This window comes from Lipotes vexillifer, unplaced genomic scaffold (assembly GCF_000442215.2).
Source record: "Lipotes vexillifer unplaced genomic scaffold, Lipotes_vexillifer_v1.1 scaffold149, whole genome shotgun sequence".
Taxonomy (NCBI): Eukaryota; Metazoa; Chordata; class Mammalia; order Artiodactyla; family Lipotidae; genus Lipotes; species Lipotes vexillifer.
The window spans coordinates 2,338,734-2,357,819 of NW_006779962.1; the positions used below are offsets into that span (position 1 = coordinate 2,338,734).

The 19,086-nt window shown below is 39.9% G+C and overlaps 1 protein-coding gene and 1 non-coding gene across 2 annotated transcripts in view; one reads left to right on the top strand and one right to left on the bottom strand.

Moving 5' to 3' along the window:
* The window catches only part of SETX (senataxin), a 64,516-nt gene that overhangs the window by 28,612 nt on the left and 16,818 nt on the right, over positions 1 to 19,086 (top strand). Inside the window, exons 10-16 of the mRNA XM_007453112.1 lie at positions 6,509 to 6,682; positions 9,010 to 9,242; positions 10,303 to 10,469; positions 11,139 to 11,296; positions 16,550 to 16,651; positions 16,859 to 16,974; positions 18,390 to 18,461. Coding sequence (XP_007453174.1) covers positions 6,509 to 6,682; positions 9,010 to 9,242; positions 10,303 to 10,469; positions 11,139 to 11,296; positions 16,550 to 16,651; positions 16,859 to 16,974; positions 18,390 to 18,461 — 1,022 coding nt within the window. The remainder of the gene's footprint in view (positions 1 to 6,508; positions 6,683 to 9,009; positions 9,243 to 10,302; positions 10,470 to 11,138; positions 11,297 to 16,549; positions 16,652 to 16,858; positions 16,975 to 18,389; positions 18,462 to 19,086) is intronic.
* On the bottom strand, positions 1,078 to 1,149 carry TRNAE-UUC (transfer RNA glutamic acid (anticodon UUC)). The gene has a single exon. It is a non-coding gene; the product is annotated as a tRNA-Glu (tRNA).

Below are 19,086 nucleotides of genomic sequence, written 5' to 3' on the forward strand. Positions count from 1 at the left end.
GAGGGGGTGGGGGGGTTGGTAGGGTTATTTTACCTAAGTGACTGTTTTCATGTATTTATTCAGCAAATATTTACTGACTTTATACTACCTGATAGTGTATGATTCTAGATGCTAGGTATGTAGCTGTGATGAAAACATAAAACTCCACCTTCGTGAAGCTTACATTTGACTTATTTTCACTTAATCTATTATAAATGTCTTTTCAGAGATAAATAATAATAGCATGTTCAGTGTATATAGTTATTCCATTGTAAGCATATTCCATAGTTCTATTTAACCAGTAATTTCTAGTTAGACATGTACATTTTTTATGGTTTTTTACTGTTACACTGAATAAATCCCTTTGCTAGATCAAACAGTGTGTGCATTTTAAGACTTTGGTTCATATTGCCTCTGTCTACCAAAAAGAATATGATTTTCACTTCTAACATAAGAATGTAAGAATGTATCTCTTCTCATTTGCTAGTTTAAACTTTTCCCCCAGTTTTATATGGAAAATGTATCTCATTTGAGGTTGTAGTTTTTGTCCTCAAATCTTTATTGGTCTTTTGTATTCTGTGGGGGGGCGGATAATTGTCTGTTCATGCCTTTTGTCCTTTTTTTTTCTATTAGGGAGGTTGTTTTCTTATTTTTGTGCATTGTTAATTTTTTTTCAATTTCATTATTTGCTGTTCAGCTTCACATGCAGTTTTTGAGGCAGACAATTTTTATCTTCACATGTTCAAAAATACCGTATTTATTTCTTTACCATTCAGTTGGTTTTAGAAATCAGATAAATGCTTCCATATTTTCTTGTAGTAGTTTTATATTTCTTTTTAATGTTTAAATCATTGATTTATCTGCCATTTATCTTGATGGTATGATAGAATCACACAGCATTTACTCTTGTGTCTGACTTCTTTCACGTAACATGTCTTCGTAATTCATCAGTTTTGTGTGCATCTTTGGTATTTTTTTTTCATTGCTGTGGTGGTATTTCAGTGTGTGACTATGTCACAATTTTACTGTTGATGGATATTTTTATTGTTATTTTAAAGAAGTTTTTTTGGCAGTGCCATGTGGCTTGTGGCATCTTAGTTCCCTGACCAGGGATTGAACCCGGGCCACAGCAGTGAAAGCGCCGCATCCTAACCACTGGATCACCAGGGAACTCCCGTTAATGGACATTTTTTTCAGCATTTTAGGCCTGTGTGTCAGGGCTCCTCAAGCCCATCCCCACGTTCAGTGATTTGCTAGGAGGACTCACGGGAATTATATTCACGCTCACGGCTGTGACTTACTGTGGCAAAAGGATACAAAGCAAAATTAGCAAAGGGAAAAAGCAAACCAGGAGCAAGTTTCCAAGAGTCCTTTCCCAGCAAAGTCACACAGGACGCACTTAATTTTCCCAGTAGTGAGGTGTGACAACCCATGTGACACATTATCTACCAGGGAAGCTTAGACACTCAGTGCCTAAAACACCCTCTGCCTAGCTCAAATTCATGACTTTTCACAAGTAAAGTGAGTGTTTGACATAAGATGTAGAGAAAAAATTTGGCAAACAGGTAAGGTACAGTGAGCCATTCTCATCAGCAAATGATGAGAGGTGTCCGGAAATCCAAGTTCCCAGATTCCAAGGGGGACCAACCTTGTAAGCAGGCCTTTCTAATGATAGCAGCCTCAGGCCTGCTTCTACACACAGCATTTTATGAATAATGCTACTAAGATCATTCATGTGACTCTTCGTGTTATGCGAGGGCGTTTTTGTGGAGTCTGTCTCCTGAAGTGGGTCTCAGAGTCTCAGGGTATTATTCTTGAGCTTAACGTAAGTAGATAACGCCAAGCCAGTCATGCAAAATGACACGCCCCCATCAGCGTATGGAAGTCACGTTGCTCCGTGTCTGTGCCAGCACATTTGTGTTGATCGTGCTGTTCATTTTAGCCGTTGCAGTGTGTGTGTATTGATGGCCATTTGTGGTTTTATTTTGTAATATCCTGGCTATCAGTGAGATTGAGCACCTTCTCATATATTTATTAGATGCTTAAGTAACCTCTTTGGGGAAGCACCTATTAAAGACTCTTGTTCATGTTCTGTTATCTTTTTCTTACTGATTTGTAGCAAGTTCTTTATATAATCTGGATATAAACCATTCTCCCACTTTGGCTTGCATTATGACTCTCTTAGTGATGTCTTTAAAATTCTTATTTTATTCTTGTTTAGAATTTATTTTTTAACATAACATGCATCTATGTATTTTTTGTGGTTAATGGTCTGTGCCTCATTTAAGAAACCTTTCCCTGCTGCAGGTCATAAATATATTATTTTAACATCTAGAACAGGTGTCAGCAAACCACAGCTTGCAGATCTACCCGGTATCCTGTTTTTATACTGCCGAAGAGTAAGGTTTTTTTTTTGTTTTTTTTTTTTTTTTTTGCGGTACGCGGGCCTCTCAGTGTTGTGGCCTCTCCTGTTGCGGAGCACAGGCTCCGGACGCTCAGGCTCAGCGGCCATGGCTCACGGGCCCAGCCGCTCCGCGGCATGTGGGATCTTCCCAGATCGGGGCACGAACCCGTATCCCCTGCATTGGCAGGCAGACTCTCAACCACTGCGCCACCAGGGAAACCCTTTTTTAAGGTTTTGAAAAAAAGATGATGATGAATATGCAACAGACACCATATGTAGCCTGCAAAGAAAAATCTGGCTCTTTACAGAAAGTTTGCCAATCCCTTTTCTAGAGGCTTCACTGTTTTGCCAACCTGGAATGGATTTTGTACACGAGTAAGATATAGGGGCCGTGTTTCATTTTTTTCCCTAATGGAGATGTAATTAACCCAGTAGTGTTTATTGAAAAGATTATCCTTTCTCCATGGTCTGCAGTGCCATATTTTTCATAAATCTAGTGTCCATTTAATGTACTGACCTTTTTCTGGACTCCTTTCTTCTTTATTGGATCATTTGCCTACCTCTCTGCCCATATCACGTTGCTTAATTTTACTTAATTAAGCTTTATTATAAACTTTAATGAGCAAGTCCGCCTGCCTTGTTTTGCCTTAAGAGTACGTTGGCTATTCTTGTCCCTTTGCATTACCATGTAAGTTTTAGAGAAAAAAAAAAAAGGAAATTTGTTAAGAATTGACATCTTTCTAATACTGATTTGAATAAGATACATACCTTCGGTTATTTAGGTTTACTTTCAGTAATGTTTTACAGTTTTCTAGGGAGAGGTTTTGCAGATCATCGTTGGTTAGATTTTTTTCTTTTGGTGTCATTTGTAATTATTTAAGTGACTATCTCTAAAAGATACGGACCTAAAAATTCATAGTAAAACATTATTTTGTTGCTAAAGTATTAACCATGATTTCTTAATATTAGATAGCTAGACAGTGTTCAAGTTTTCAGTTTCCTCATAAAGAACAATTTATTTCAGCCTGTTTGAATTAAGATCCAAATCAGGTCCCCTCATTGACACTGTTAATATGTCTTCTTCAATTATAATTGTCTCCTTCATGGATTTTCCCCCGCTTTGTAATTTATTTGTTGAAGAAATTGTGTTGTTGACCCTGTAGAATTACTGTCTGTGTCTTGCTGATAGCATCCCCCTGGTGGTGTTTAGTATGTTTTTCAGTCCTCTGTATTTCTTGTAAATTGATAGTTGGATCTAGAGGCTTGATCAGATTCATTTGATCTAATATTTTTGGCAAAACTCTTTCATAGCTGGGGTTGGTGTGTTCCTTTATCAGGAGGTCCTTGATCTTTAATTCCTCTTTTTGTAATATTTATAACCGTTGATCCTTAATGCCTAGATTAATTATTTTACTAAAGGATACAAAATGGTGATATTTTTATTTTATCATTTCTTCATTTATTAGCTATTGTAGTTCTGTAAAGAGAAAGTGCTCCATTTTATTTGATTACTCAGTAGTATACTTTATAAAGAAGGGTAAAATAAGTATTGATACTTGACTCCTGACCAGTTTTCAAAATAATGACTTAATTCTCTGCAAGTGTTGGGTTGACCAATGAACTTGAAAAAAATTTTTTTTCGTTACAAGCACATGGACTTAAATACACTCTTCTGTTTCCAGTCTTTGTAATTGGCTTCTTCAGTTTGGCTCCTGAGCCCTTTAGACAGGACCCTACTAGTCTTTGAGAGCTTTCTTGCTACCTGATATAACCGATACCATCTATATTTTTTATCCTGTATGTGAGCTTGTGATTTTCTAAGTAGCCTTAGTATCTTTGGGTAGAAAAAGTTATCTCAAGATCAGTATTGGCATGTTATATGCTGTTAACAAGTAATACATGTAAACATAAGGATACAGAAAGGTTGGAAGAGAAAGATTGGAGAAAGCTACTCATGCAAACCCAACTAAAAGAAACTTGTTTTGCTCTGTTAATACCAGACTAAATAGACTTTACGGCAAAAAAGCATTATTTGAGATTAAAAGAGAGTATTTCACAATGATAGCAAGTTCAGTTAACAGAAGATAGGACCATTTTGAATACCTAATAAAATATATAAAGAAAAAACTGACAGAACTAGAGTATACTCTACATATATGTGAGACCTTTGAACCATTCATTTTTTTCTTTTAGTTTGGAAATTATACCTCAATTTTTATCTCTTTTGCCATTTAGTAGTTCAGGTGAAAACTTACAGCGTGCATGATTCAAAGTTTACAGTTTTAATCGATACTTTAAGTGTCTCCATAGATAAGGCAAAATCTTAAAAACTTTAACCCTGTTTATCTGTTCCACTTCGTACATTGTTATGTGTTTATTGTATTAATATATTATGTATTTTTTAACTCTATATTTTAAACTGTGTAAGACATACAGTTGGTCCTCTGTATTTGTGGGATTTGCATCATTGGATTCAACCGTGGATTGAAAATATTCAGGGAAAAAAATTCCAGAAAAACATATTTGCTATGCACCAGCACCTATTTACATACCACTTATGTTGGATTTACAACTATGTACACAGCGTTTGCATTGTATTAGGTATTATAAGTAATCTAGAGATGATCTAAAGTGTACTGGAGGATGTGCGTGGGTTATATGCAAATACTACGCCATTTTACGTAAGGGACTTGAGCATCTGAGGATTTTGGTGTCTGCGGGGGTCCTGGAACCAATTCAAGGACTGTACGACTGTACTCCGTGTAGTGCCTTGTGCAGCCCTTTTTTGTTTGTTTGTTTGTTGATACTACTAGTTCATGTATTTTTTCTCTCCTGGTGCTTTGCTTATCTCTAATATGTTGGTCATTGTCTTTGGAAAGTTATTTAAAAAATAATCAGAGGCCTAGGATGATAGGATGTCTTGTTCCAGAGAGGATTTTTCTTTGCTTCTGCCAGGATTCTGGGAGTACTAGCAATGTGGGATCATCTTAATCTGGTTTAAAGAATTGAGCTTTCCTGAAGTACTCGGGTGAATTGAAGCTGCCTTCATTCTTGGGTGTAGTCCTTCATGGTCCCAGCCTGAAGCTTGAGGGCTACCAGGATGCCTGCTCTATCTGTGCAGGCCCTGGACTCCAGTTTTTGTCTCTTTTTTTGTACAAGGCTATCCCAGGTACTGCTCAAATTCCTGGCTGCCCACTCCCTGAAGAGTTCAGATGTTTCTAGGGAAAATACTGGGCTGACCCCTATGGATTTCCACATTGTTCTGGATCTCAACGGAGTAATTCTTCATTGTTGTATTTGCCCTCTGATGCCTTCAAATAGACATTTCTTACATGATGCATTTTTTAAATTCTTTTTTTTTTTTTTTTTTTTTTTTTTTTTGGGCGGTAGGCGAGCCTCTCACTGTTGTGGCCTCTCCTGCTGCGGAGCACAGGCTCTGGACGCGCATGCTTAGCGGCCGTGGCTCACGGGCCCAGCCGCTCCGCGGCATGTGGGATCCTCCCAGACCGGGGCACGAACCCGTGTCCCCTGCATCGGCAGGCGGACTCTCAACCACTGCGCCACCAGGGAAGCCCTGAAATTCTTTTTTGACTTAGTAGTTCAGTCTACTTAATCCTAGTACCTCGTGCTTTGGTTCAGTATGTTGTTGCTGGATTTGGCAGTTGGTACTGAAATTTTTAATTTTAGAGCTTGCTCTGTTTTCTCACCCCCATTTATTTTACTACTGTCCTTTCCCCCTTGTTTGAAATGCAACTAGTAGGCTCAAAATTCGTATGTGTACATGGATCTGTTTCCAGATTTTCTTTTGGGAATTTGAAAGTAGGGCACAAAAGTGAAATTTTCTTGATTAAAAACTAAGATAAACTTCAAGGAAAAGAAATTTATTAGCTACTTTTGAATATTATGACTTCATCTATTTTGGCTTTGTAGCAGTTTTTAAGAAGACTTTTATAATACTGTGTGATCAATATTTGACAATGCTGACTAGCTTAGACTATCATTTTGAAGTATGTACAAAGTCCACTAGTGCTGTATACTTGCTTGAACTTAGTACAAGGGTTTAATATCCTTTAATCTCATGTAAAATAATTCTGTTAGAATAAATGCTGACTTCTTCTTTTATAGTTTATCTTGAGGAATGTGAACTAGCTAAACAGCTTCATCCAAAGGAAAATGATTTGGTGTTTTTGGTTCCTGAAAGACTAAATGGAGAGAAGGAGGACATAGAGAGAAATCACATGCAAGATCCCCATGAATATTACTGTGGTTATGTTCATAAATTCCGCCGCACTTCAGTCAGTAAGTACCTAATGAGACATTGAAGAGAAATCTGTCAGCAGCTCATCTTTTAATTTCCCTCTAAATTAGGCTTTACTAGCCATGTATTTGCTATACATTTACCAGCCCTATATTTGCTGTACATTTACCAGATATATATTTGCTCTGTGTTTACCAGACTGTATTTGCTAGGTTGATTACTTAGCATTCAGAGTCCTCTTTTAGTTTTTCTAGACTCAGCTGGAAAAGGCCCAGCATTTATTGCTTTAGACTTAGGATTTAAAACCTTTCTTTTGTAATATCTTCTCCTTCTAGTAAATTCCTTCATCTGTCAGTGTGTTTGTTATAAAACAGACAATTTGCAAACCATCTGTTTGTTAAATCACATTCCAACCTTGGTTTTGTGGCTAATTACTGATGAGCAGACCAAACACATAACTAATTGTAAGGCAACTGGAGGGGTTTACTGTTTCATCACTCCCATCCATTGTGTTGTAGGGACTTCTCTCCCTAAGGTAGCATAACAAAAATAATGTTAGCTTGAATTTAAGGACTACTGACTATGTGCTAGCCAGTGTGCCCTGTCCTTCCTGTGCACATTTATCATCTTTTCCCAGAGTCCTGCAAAGCAGAATGGTTTGTTCCCTGCTCATTGGGAAATCAGAGTTCAGGGTTGTTAAGTAACTTATCCAAAGACATCCTTAGTATTAAACGCTAGGTCCAGAATTGAAACCTAATTTTGTTTGACTATGAAGTCCACATGCTTGATATATGCCAAGCTGCCTTTTTGACATTTCTGCTCTCTTAGTCTCTGTTATGTGAAGAGAATATGTGATCATTATTCCTTCACCTTTTTGCATCGTATCTTAAAAATAGCAACAAAGCTGTTAGAGTTTAACATTGTGCCGCATCATAACTGGTGTGCCATGTTTACTATTGTGTGATCAGAGCTCAGTTCTTTATGCAAGATGCGTTTAGCAACAGGGGTATATAGCTTCATCTGTGCTTTCAACTCTTACAAGTGGTTACATTTGGCAAAGTTCTGTTTCTAAGATTTAGAAACGGTTTCTGTCTCCTTCCCTGAACTCCTCATGCATCCAACTATCTGACATCTCCATTTGGAGATTATTAGACATTTCAAACCTACTCCAAAAAGAAACACTTGATTTACTGGCTGACATGTGCTGTTGCTTTGGTTTTTCCCAACTCAGCATGTGGGACCTCCATCCCGTTCTTCCAGTTGCTCAGCCCAAAACCTCACAGTCATCCTTGAGTCCTGCTTTCCCTCACACGCTCCATCTAATGCATCAGGAAATCCTATCGGATCTTCCTTTGCCATATATCCTACATCCAAGCACCACCTCTCCTGCTACCTCCTGGCCCACATGACCATTCACTTTTACCTAGATTTTAGCCTCTTAAGTTGTCTTTTTTGTGCTTTTTCCATTGCAGTTTATTCTTCATTTGCAATAAGTGATTCTTTTCATGTGTGAGTTAGCGCATGTCACTTACCTGTGCGGAGCTGTCCTGTGCTCTTGACCTGACTCAGAGTCATGTTCAGAGTGATTAACTGCAGAGCCCTCTGAAGTGTAGCTGCATTTACTGTCTTGGTCTTCTAGCTTGCTTCTCCCTGCTTTTCCTTCTAGCCATTCTGGCCTTCTCCCTGTTCTGAAAATAATCCAGGCACCTCGCTGCCTCATTGTCTTTGCAGTTGCTGATTCTCTGCCTGTAACCCACTTTCCCTGGTTACGGGCATGGCTCACTCACTCAATGCCATGTCTCTGCTCAAATATCATATCAGGAAGACCTCCCCTGACTCTCCTGTCTATGATAACACTCCCTCAAAACTCTCATCACTTCCGCATCCCCCTTCTCGGCTTTCTTCCTAACACTTATCATCACCTGACATGTTTATTTGCTTATCTGCCCCGTTCTTCTAAAAAATAAGCCTCCAGAGGACAGGAACGTTGCCTGGTTCTTAGGAGGCAGTCAGTAGATACTTATGAGAAAATTATTTAAATGATGTATATAAAACACGTTACAGGGCTTCCCTGGTGGCGCAGTGGTTGAGAGTCCGCCTGCCGATGCAGGGGACACGGGTTCGTGCCCCGGTCCGGGAAGATCCCACATGCCGCGGAGCGGCTGGGCCTGTGAACCATGGCCGCTGAACCTGCGCGTCCGGAGCCCGTGCTCCACAATGGGAGAGGCCACAACAGTGAGAGGCCCACGTACCACACACACACACACACAAAAAAAAGTTACAAAACACGTTGTTCTGAAGAACCTTTTTAACTGGACACTGTTATTCACTGGTAACTGAGATTGCTTTTTCTCCTTCTTGATAATAGTGCGTAATGGGAAATCTGAGTGTTCCGTTTCCATCCAGACTCAACATAATTTACCAGTCAATTTAAATGAATTCGTGAAATGTCTTGTAATCAGCTCTCTGGTGACTACACAAAGGAAGTTGAAAGCCATGTCTTTGCTGAGTGGTCGGAACCAACTGGCCAGAGCCGTTCTGAATCCAAACCCCATGGACTTCTGTACAAAAGATTTACTAACTACAGCATCTGAGAAAATTGTGAGTAATAGTCATTTGATAACAGGGAAAGTCAGAACATTTCATGTCAAGATGTTAAAGCATCATGTTATTTTTATCTGTCACACATTCCCTTTTGTCTACAACAGAGACATAGTCACCATGTGTGCCCAGTGACATTTTTAGTGCTTAGTTTTCTTTAATATTGCAAAGTAGTTCTTTGTGTTAGGTTAGTCACCTTACCTCAGGAAAAAAGGTAGAGTGCAAAAAGGAATTGAAAATATGCTTGAAGAGCAACATTAAAATGTGAGGTGAACATCCTACTTAACTGTTTGTTAGGTGATTAAATGCAGGAGTAAGAGTAGGTTTAATGGAATGAACTTTGCATTTGAATGATCAGTGGAGCATTGACTGGTATTGTTGCCAGTGTGACAACGAAGTTGTGATTTTGTGTGAACACATATTTCTCACTGTTGTAAGAGTTGTGTGTAAGTTCCAGGAAATTAACACAGACAGGCAGAAGGAAAGGAATGTTATTTGAACCCCTGTCTTGTGTTAGGGCTTTTGTATGCATTTTCTCAGTCAGCTCTCACCCTCTAAGGAATCCCAGATTTAATGATAGGCAAAGGCTGAAGCCCAGAGAGGTTAGGAGTTTAGAGACCTAGCTTTTGAGTGAAACTGAGGTGTAGACTCAAATCTGACCCAAAATCCATGCTTTTTCAACTGTATCACTTGTGTTAGGAAAGGAAATCTTGGAATGTTTTTACTGTCTAAAGAGAGAATTGACTAAAATGGGAAGAACCACAGAATAAAAAGAAGAAAAGTGCAAAACAATTTATTGTGATCATCTTTATAAGAATCACAAATAAAAATATAGTTGTTATAGTTGTAGGTGGACTGAGGCCTGTAGACACTCATCAGTAGCTCTTTCCAGTAGTGAAAGTGGTTCTTAGATTAAGGGTCATTTTGGGGTCTTGCCTGATCATCACCAAAGCTTCTGTCTGACAAAGGTCAGCAGATTCAAACAGATGCCTTCCACTCTCTTGCTCTCCTGTGCCTTCACAGGAAGAACCACTCGTTCTCACTAATGTCTTTTGTATAGATTGCCCACCTAAAAGATTTCAATGAAGACCAAAAGAAAGCAATAGAAACTGCATATGCCATGGTGAAACACTCCCCAGCAGTTGCCAAGATCTGTCTGATTCATGGACCACCCGGGACAGGAAAATCAAAAACCATTGTGGGCCTCCTGTACCGCCTACTGACAGAGGTAGAGTGTGCGTGAGGGCATCTGTGCCCTTAATTGAGTATGTTGTTTTACTTTAACTAACGTGTAAATAAGTACTAAAGTGCGTTTTTTTCCCTTCACTTTTGTGTATCTTTTTGATACTGTGTGGAACTGTATCAGATAAAGCGGTAGCAGAGGTAGAGAAGGTTATAAGAAATAAAAGGAACAGAAAATGTTATCTTGTGTGAAACTAATGCTAAGGGCTAGAATGGTGGTCTTCGGGCTTTATTATAGGTCACAGCTAATCCCAGGAGACCATCTTGAATGTATTTCTGGGCTACATTTTGGATTGAACATTGAATAAGATAAGTGGATAGTAAGGTAAGGCTCAGAGAAGTTACGATAAAATTTTATGCCAGAGTAATTTTTGGGGGGTGGGCACACCATGCGGCATGCGGGATCTTAGTTCCCCGACCAGGGATCAAACCTGGGCCCTTGGCAGTAAGAGCACCGCATCCTAACCACTCGTTTGCCAGGGAATTCCCTGCCAGAGTACTTTTTTAACATCAATGTAAGATGTAGGTGCTTTTATTTACTTTTAACTATTTATTAGGGGAACTTTCAAGTATATGTGGCAGTAGAGAAGAACTATAACGCTGCATAATAGAGCTCATCAGTATTTTTTGTTTGTTTGTTTGGTGCAAATTGTCGAACCAGAGGAGGGGACGTTCAGATGAGAACTCCAATGCCAAAATCAAACAAAACCGTGTCCTTGTGTGTGCGCCTTCCAATGCAGCTGTTGATGAACTTATGAAAAAAATTATCCTTGAATTCAAAGAGAAGTGTAAAGACAAGAAGAATCCTTTGGGTATGATACTTATGTGGGCTTTTAATTTGTTTTTGTTTTCAATGTTTAGTGTGGGTAACCTTGAATGACAAAGAGCAAGCCAGTTCTGGTAATTTTGTCTACTTGAGGCTGTGGCCCATGTGTACTTACTGGTTTGTTTAATGAATATTTTGGAGCATTTATTCTGTGCCAGGCCCTGTGCTATGTACTGAGGTTTCAACAGTGAAACCCTCAAAGAGACAGGAAGTGGATGGATCAGTGGGCAATTATACTGTAAAGGTAGAAGCTCTATAATAGGAGTAACATGTGGGTAGTTTGAAACACCTTAGAGCAGCCCTTGATTCAGTTGTGTAAGGGTTAGGGAAGACTTTTAGAGGAAATGATATCTAAGATGAAACTTGGAAGAGCGATGAGGAAGTGAAGTGGGGAGAAGACTCTCATGGAACTTACTGTAAATAAAAAGGACCAGAAGCCAGAGAACCATGGATGGTTCAGTATAGCTAGACTATAACGAGCTCCACCAAGGCAAGGGCTTTTAAAAATGTGTTCACTGTAGTAACCCCAGTGCCTGGAACAGTGCCTGGCACTCAGTTGGGACTTAGTAGATGATTAGTGACGCAAAAGCTAGAGCAGTCATCACTTATGGTTACTGAGCGCTCACTATGTGTCAGTACTCTCAGAGTAATCCTCTGAGCCACGCAATAAATAACCTATCTACATTTTATAGGTGGAGAACCTGAAGAGTTGAGATGTAAAGTATACCACAGGGACAAGTCTTTCCAGTACAGTTGACAGATTGAAGAGCATTGCCACCGAGGATGTGGGATGCTTGAGCGAATGTGTAAAGTCATTTCTGTGCACTTAACCTTAACACCCACTCTCACACCAGTCATCCTGAGTGGCGTGGTTATGGCTCTGGGTCGGGCTACTCTTCTAAGCACATGTCTCTTGTCTTCCCTAACCAAATTTTATTTTCCTTGAGGTTACCTGGCAGTGACCTAAATCAGTTACGATTCAGTTGGACTGCAAATAATAGACACTCCAAGTACAGTTGCTTAACTATGATAGAAGTTTATTTCCTTCTTACTCAGAAGCCCAGAGATGGGCAGTTGAGGGATGATACTGGCCTGATGACTCTGCTTCCAAGTCTTCAGAGACCTAGGGTCTTTCTACCTTGTTGTTCCACTACATGTGACCCCCCCACTCCTTAGTTCACCTCATGGTCAGAAATGGCTGCTTCAGCACCAGTAGACACATCTAGCAAGTGCAAGGAAAAGGGGACAGATGTACTAGCCGTGCTTTAAGGAAAGTTCTGAGATGCTGCCAGTAGCACCTCTGCTTATTTCCTTTTGGCCAGAACTTAGTCCCGTGGCCACACCAGCTGCAAGAGCAGCTGGGATGTGTCATCTTTATTCAGAGGGATCACACACGTGTTTCCTTTTATTGCATGTGTATTAGCTACATGTAGAATTCATTTGCTTTTAAAACTTAAAATGCATTGTCAACTGCAGCTTTTCTACTCACCATTATGTTTGTGAGAACTGTGACCTTATGTCTCGCTATATATGGATGCGGTCATTCATGTCAGCGGCTATAGGGCATTTCATCATATGAGTGCACGGTTTATTCGTTATCCATTGATAGCAATGTAAGTTCTTTTCCTTTTTTTTTTTTTGTTATTTCAAACTTTATTCCTGTACTTGTGCCTGTTTCTCCAGTGCAGGATGAAAACGTTTACTGCAGTGACTGAGTTGTATTGTGTTGTACTGTACAGCAGCTGAAGGGAGCACACTGGAGTACTACTGTGTCCTTACGACTCCTGAGTATTCATACAGGCTGCTGGGGCAGTGCTTTCACACTGTGGCTTGTGACTAGTTTAGTCGATTGTGAAATCAGTTTAGGGAGATTAGAACCAGCATACTTAAACAAGATAAGATAGAAGAGAAGAGAACAGAAAAGATTAGAGTGTAAGTAGTGAGGGGTAAGTATTGTTTTGTGAAACCTGTTTTATTGGTGAGGTATGAGTGTACTGGCTTTCAATGTGAAGTGTACCTCATACTGTAGATCACGGTCAAAAGAGTTTATAAAAACACTGGTCTAGTGTATATATACCTAGAAATGAAAATGCTGGGTGGAAGGATTTGTGTAGCCTCTAGATAGTGCCCGGTTCTGCTCCAAAGTGGTTGTATCAAATTATACAACTGAGAACAGTTCCCGCACGGTTTTCACTTTCCTTTCCCTGAGGGAGGGTTAACAAGCACTTTTTCAGGTGTGGGTTGACAACACAAGAAGGCTGGGACGAAGGTGGCACAAGTGTCATGTCTAGGTTGGATTTTTAATTTTTTTTGTTAGAGAGAAAATGAAGTCTCTTGTCAGTAAAGACAGCTTTTTTCTCCTTTTTCAGTACTTTCATTTTTGCTTCTTTTCACTATGTCCAGTGGTCCTGGGTGTCCTTTAAGGAAATACCTTGGACATCTCACCATTAAGTGTGATGTTTGTTTCTGGGGTTTGGTATATATACCCTTTTATCAGGTTAAAAAGTCCCTGTCTAATTAGAGTTTTTTTTAATGAATGGGTGTTGAATTTTATTGCATGCAGGTTTTTTTTCATGCATATCCCCCCTCCCCCCCACCACGCAGCAGTGGAAGCACAGAGTCCTAACCAGGGAATTCCTCCTTCCTTCCTTCCTTCCTTCCTTCCTTCCTTCCCTCCTTCCTTCCTTCCTTCCTTCCTTCCTCCCTCCTTCCTTCCTTCCTTCCTTCCTTCCTTCCTTCCTTCCTTCCTTCTCTTTCTTTCTTTCTTTTCTTTTCTTTTCCTTTCTTTCTTTCTTTCTCTCTTTTCTTTCTTTTTCTTTCTTTCTCTTTCTTTCTTTCTTTCTTTCTTTCTTTCTTTCTTTCTTTCTTTCTTTCTTTCTTTCTTTCTTTTCTCTCCTTTTCTTTTCTTTTCTTTTTCGCCATACCCCGAGGCTTAAGGGATCTTAGTTCCCCGACCAGGGTTTGAACCCAGGCCCACGGCAGTGAAAGTGCCGAGTCCCAACCACTGGACTGCCAGGGAATTCCCTACAATGCTTTTCTAATGTGAAAATATCTTTGATTCCTAGAATAAGGTCAATTTGGTTGTGCACTATTATTTTTTAACACATTGCTGGATTGCTATTGATTTTTTTTTTTTTTTTTTTGCGGTACGCGGGCCTCTCACTGTTGTGGCCTCTCCCGTTGCGGAGCGCAGGCTCAGCGGCCATGGCTCACGGGCCCAGCCGCTCCGCGGCATGTGGGATCTTCCCGGACCGGGGCACGAACCCATGTCCCCTGCGTCAGCAGGTGGACTCTCCGCCACCGGGGAAGCCCTGCTATTGATATTTTTAAATGAGGCCAGCCTGTAATTTTTCTTTGTCATATCTTTGGTTTTAGTATTGAAGTTATACAGACTTTAAAAATGAAGTTATACAGACATTTATTTGGAATGTTTCGTATAAGACAGAGAATTACCTGTTACTTGAAGGTTAATTTGTTTTTAGTGTTGTTTTTTGGGGGGACTTCTTGTTTGTTTGTTTTTTGTCTATTTTTTGACAGATGGATAAGTTTCTGTCTGCTGAATGTCTTTAATTGTTGGTTTATTCAGGTTTTCTACATTTGAGTGAGTTTTGCTAATTCATATTATTCAAGAAAAATTTCCACTTCACCTTAGGTTTTCAAATATATTGGTATAACATTGTTCACTGTATTCTCATTTTAAAAATCTCAACTGTATTTTGGTTGGGTCACCTTTGTCATTCTCTGTATTATGTATTTAGACTCTAAGTCCACATGTGGCATGGACCTGTAGTTGGAAAGTCCTAGAAGAGAGTTTATTTTTTTCCCAGCTAAGCCCAGGCCAAGGTAGATTCATGTCTTTTTCATCCCTCTACCTCTTCCATGCCCTCTTGCTTTCTAGTGGGCTTTAAAATCCAAGCCCCCATTATAAAATTTCTATATGTTGATTGGAATGGTAGTTTTGCTGATGTAGATATTTGTCAAACTCCATAGAACTAAGGATTTTTAAATCTCTGCATTTTATTGTATGTAAATTAAAAAACAAACACCTAAGCACCTAGAGAGTGACCAGCCCTCACCCTGTTCCCTCCAGGGAAGCCACAGCAGCTCAGGGGCTTTCACCTCTGGTTTTCACCTTTCTCTTTGTTTTTGGCCCCTAGGAATTTCTCTTACATCCTTCTGAGGTCACCCTGCATTTTAAAGGTTGTCTGTTTTAATTTCTGGAGCATTTTTAGGTGCTTATAGTGGGTATAAATCTCATCCACCTTTCTGGTAGAAACACAAGTTAGCAAGTTTGAAACCTTCAAGTAAATGTTGGTCAGAGAAGATGGCTTCAAATTTTAGAAGAATGAGCTGAACTAGGAACAAAAATATGTGTAGACAGCTAGCTGTATAATGAGCTCATTTATTCATTGAACATATGTTTATTGTACTTACGTGCCAGCTGCTGTTCTAGGCAGTGACCAAAACAAAACCTGGTTCTTATGGGACGTGGATTCAGTGGAAGGAGATAGCAAACAAGTATGTGATGTGTCAGTTTGGGATAAGTGCTAATAAACGCTGCATGATTGCTATAGTTTAGTTCAGTGAAGCAGTGGGAGATTTTTAGATTAAATAATACCCGAAATGTGCTAACCTAAAATTAAAATGTGGTTAATAAACCAGTTAAATGATGCTGACAGTTTTTGGAATTACCATATTCCAGAATTTCCAGCATCTTTTGTCCCTTAGATCCTGGAGTGGCATTGTGATGTGGATTAGTTTCAAAACCTTGGTTCTCAGTATCCTGCAGAAAAGCATTTGATGGTCGTGTAAGATTCTGTTTGGGGAATTCAGACATGTATTATTAATAGATAAAAGTCTTCATCTTCGAAATATCCTGTGGTCAAGAAATGTGTTTTATTTTCACTCGCCATTTCCCAAATACATTTTACCATGGAGTGATGTATAGAACATAGTTTGAGAAGCATTAGTGTAATAGAATCTTAGCTCTGCAGTGTACCGTTTATGCGACCTCAGTAGCTTTTATTAGGTGGCAATAAGTCCTTGCCTTACAGGATTCTTATGAAGCAAATCTAAAAGAATGTGTGTGGAACCTCTAGTGCAGTTCCAGGTATTTGGTTGACTGGTAGTTCATGTTAGCTCCTTTCTCTGACTGTTAATATATTTGCTTAGAAATAGTTATTATGTACAGAAATTGACAGTGTTCTTATTAATCTCTAAGTGTGATTTTTATCAACAGGAAACTGTGGAGATATAAATTTACTCCGTCTAGGTCCAGAAAAGTCTATTAATGCTGAGGTCCTAAAATTCAGTTTGGACAGCCAAGTTAACCGCAGAATGAGTAAGTACTGGATAAAGGTATATTATTAATTGATTTCTGTTTCTTTTTGTATGGTAGGAAATGGCGTGGGCATTAAAGGTAATTTGGAGACCCTAGAAGTAGTCTAGTTTTGGAAGCTAGTTTTTCTTCTCATGTGTATATGCATATGTATATATGTGTTAGAATGAGCAGTTGTTTATCTTTTATTTTATTTATTTTTTCTTAAAGAAAAAGACTTACCTTCTCATGTTCAGGAGATGCATAGAAGAAAGGAATTTCTAGATCATCAACTAGATGAACTTTCCCGCCAGCGTGCTTTATGCCGAGGTGGAAGGGAACTACAGGTATCTAAACATTTCTTGATCAGTGTTTTTTAATAGCTCGTAGATAAACTAGTTGGTGAGTATTTGATGCAATTCTTTCATCGTGGAATAGCATAATTTGTGTATAAAAATGTACACAGGGCTTCCCTGGTGGCGCAGTGGTTGAGAGTCCACCTGCCGATGCAGGGGACATGGGTTCGTGCCCCGGTCCGGGAAGATCCCACATGCCGCGGAGCGGCTGGGCCCGTGAGCCATGACCGCTGAGCCTGTGCGTCTGGAGCCTGTGCTCCTCAACGGGAGAAGCCACAACAGTGAGAGGCTGACGTACTACACACACACACACACAAAAACTGTACACAGAAATGGTATGCCTTACATTAGGGGTTAAACTTTTTTTAAAAGAACAAGATAGTAAATAGTTTAGACTTTGCAGGCCATGTGGAGTCTGTTTTAGCCACTGAACGCCACTGTTAATGGCATGAAGGCAGAGTAGGTAACACATAAGTGATGCCCCAAGGGTTGGCCTGCTTAAGCAGAAAGAGCGTACCTGCAGTACCCTGAACAGAACTGAATCATACACAGTATTAAGAATTTATTGGACTTCCCTGGTGGTCCAGTGGTTAAGAATCTGCACTTAATTAACACTGAAGGGAGCTCAGGTTCGATCCCTGCTCAGGGAACTAGGTATCCCTCACGCCGCACAGTGTGGCCACAAAAAAAAAAAAAAAGAATTTATCAAATTAACACCTACTAATTGAAACATGGGGTGCTGCTTGTTGGGTTGCTTTATAATGAGCTGATGTTTAAAAACAGACCACAAGAGAAATCGAAATAGAGAAGTTTATTTTCACAGGTCTTGAAGAAGGTATAAGGCATGCCTTGTGGGGCATGACAGGCAGGTCAAGGGAGAGTGCAGACAGAGAGAGGCAGGCCCTGGCGCACATGTCATTATCAGAGTCCATGGGTGGAGTACTTTGGGGTTCCCAGGCTAGGGCTGGATTGGCCAATTTTAACCGAAAGAGCAGGGTTTTGGTAAGTTGCTTGGAGGGTCTTATCTAAAGGGTATGTAAGGGGAAGGCACTGGATGGCAGGGAAGACTGTTGATCACAAGAGCTTATGTTGGCTGGTGGGCTGGTGACTCCACAGGCTGCCGTCTAGGGCGTGCGTGTGTGTGAAGGGGCCTAGTGTTAGTTTGGGGTCTCTGCAGGCTGCTTGGCCAAACAAAATGGACGCCAGGGCAGCAGTACCATGGAGTAGCTTAGCTAAACTCTGACACACAGCAATACAGGAAGACTGGTATAGAGAAAACACACTGGGTTGATCAGTTTTTCATTGGTAAAGTACTGGCTCGCCCTTTTGAAATGTGAGGCAGTCCATGGGAAAGCATTTTAAAATGCTTAATTTAATTTTAATGATGGCATTCTGATTTTTTCCAGAGGCAAGAATTAGATGAAAAAATTGCCAGAGTTTCAAAAGAAAGGCAGGAGCTTGCTTCTAAAGTTAAAGAGGTAAGTAGTTCACCTGTAGCATTTTCCTGGTATTACTTTTTCTTTTTTTAACTTACGAAATAGTTCAGACAACCTATGGTCTTTTCTCAATTACATTTAAAAATTTGGGGGAATTCCCTGGTTGTCCAGTGGTTAGGACTCTGTGCTTCCATTGCAGGGGGTGTGGGTGTGATCCCTGGTCAGGGAACTAGATCCCGTGTGCTGCAACCAAGAGCCCGCATGCCACAACTAAAAGATCCCTCATGCCGCAAGTAAAGATCCCACACGCTGCAGGGAAGATCCCACATGCCACAACTAAGACCCAGCGTAGCCAAACAAATAAATAAATATTTGAAAATACAGGGGAAAAAATTACATGTCTGAATTCAGGTAGAGTGACAGTGGCTGGGATGTGGCCCAAGAAATACAAGCACCTTTTTTCTCAGTTTTCGGCTGAAAGCATATACTCTTATTACTTGTTTTTGATCACAAAAATCCTTCTATAATATGTATAACTTTTCCCAGTATTCTTTGGATATAAAAATATCAACTAACATTTAGATTGGTCAAAGCTAGGATGAGCCAGGTGTGTACCCCGTCAGCAGAATGCAGCCCTTAATGAAATGAATTGGGGGTCAGGGAAAGA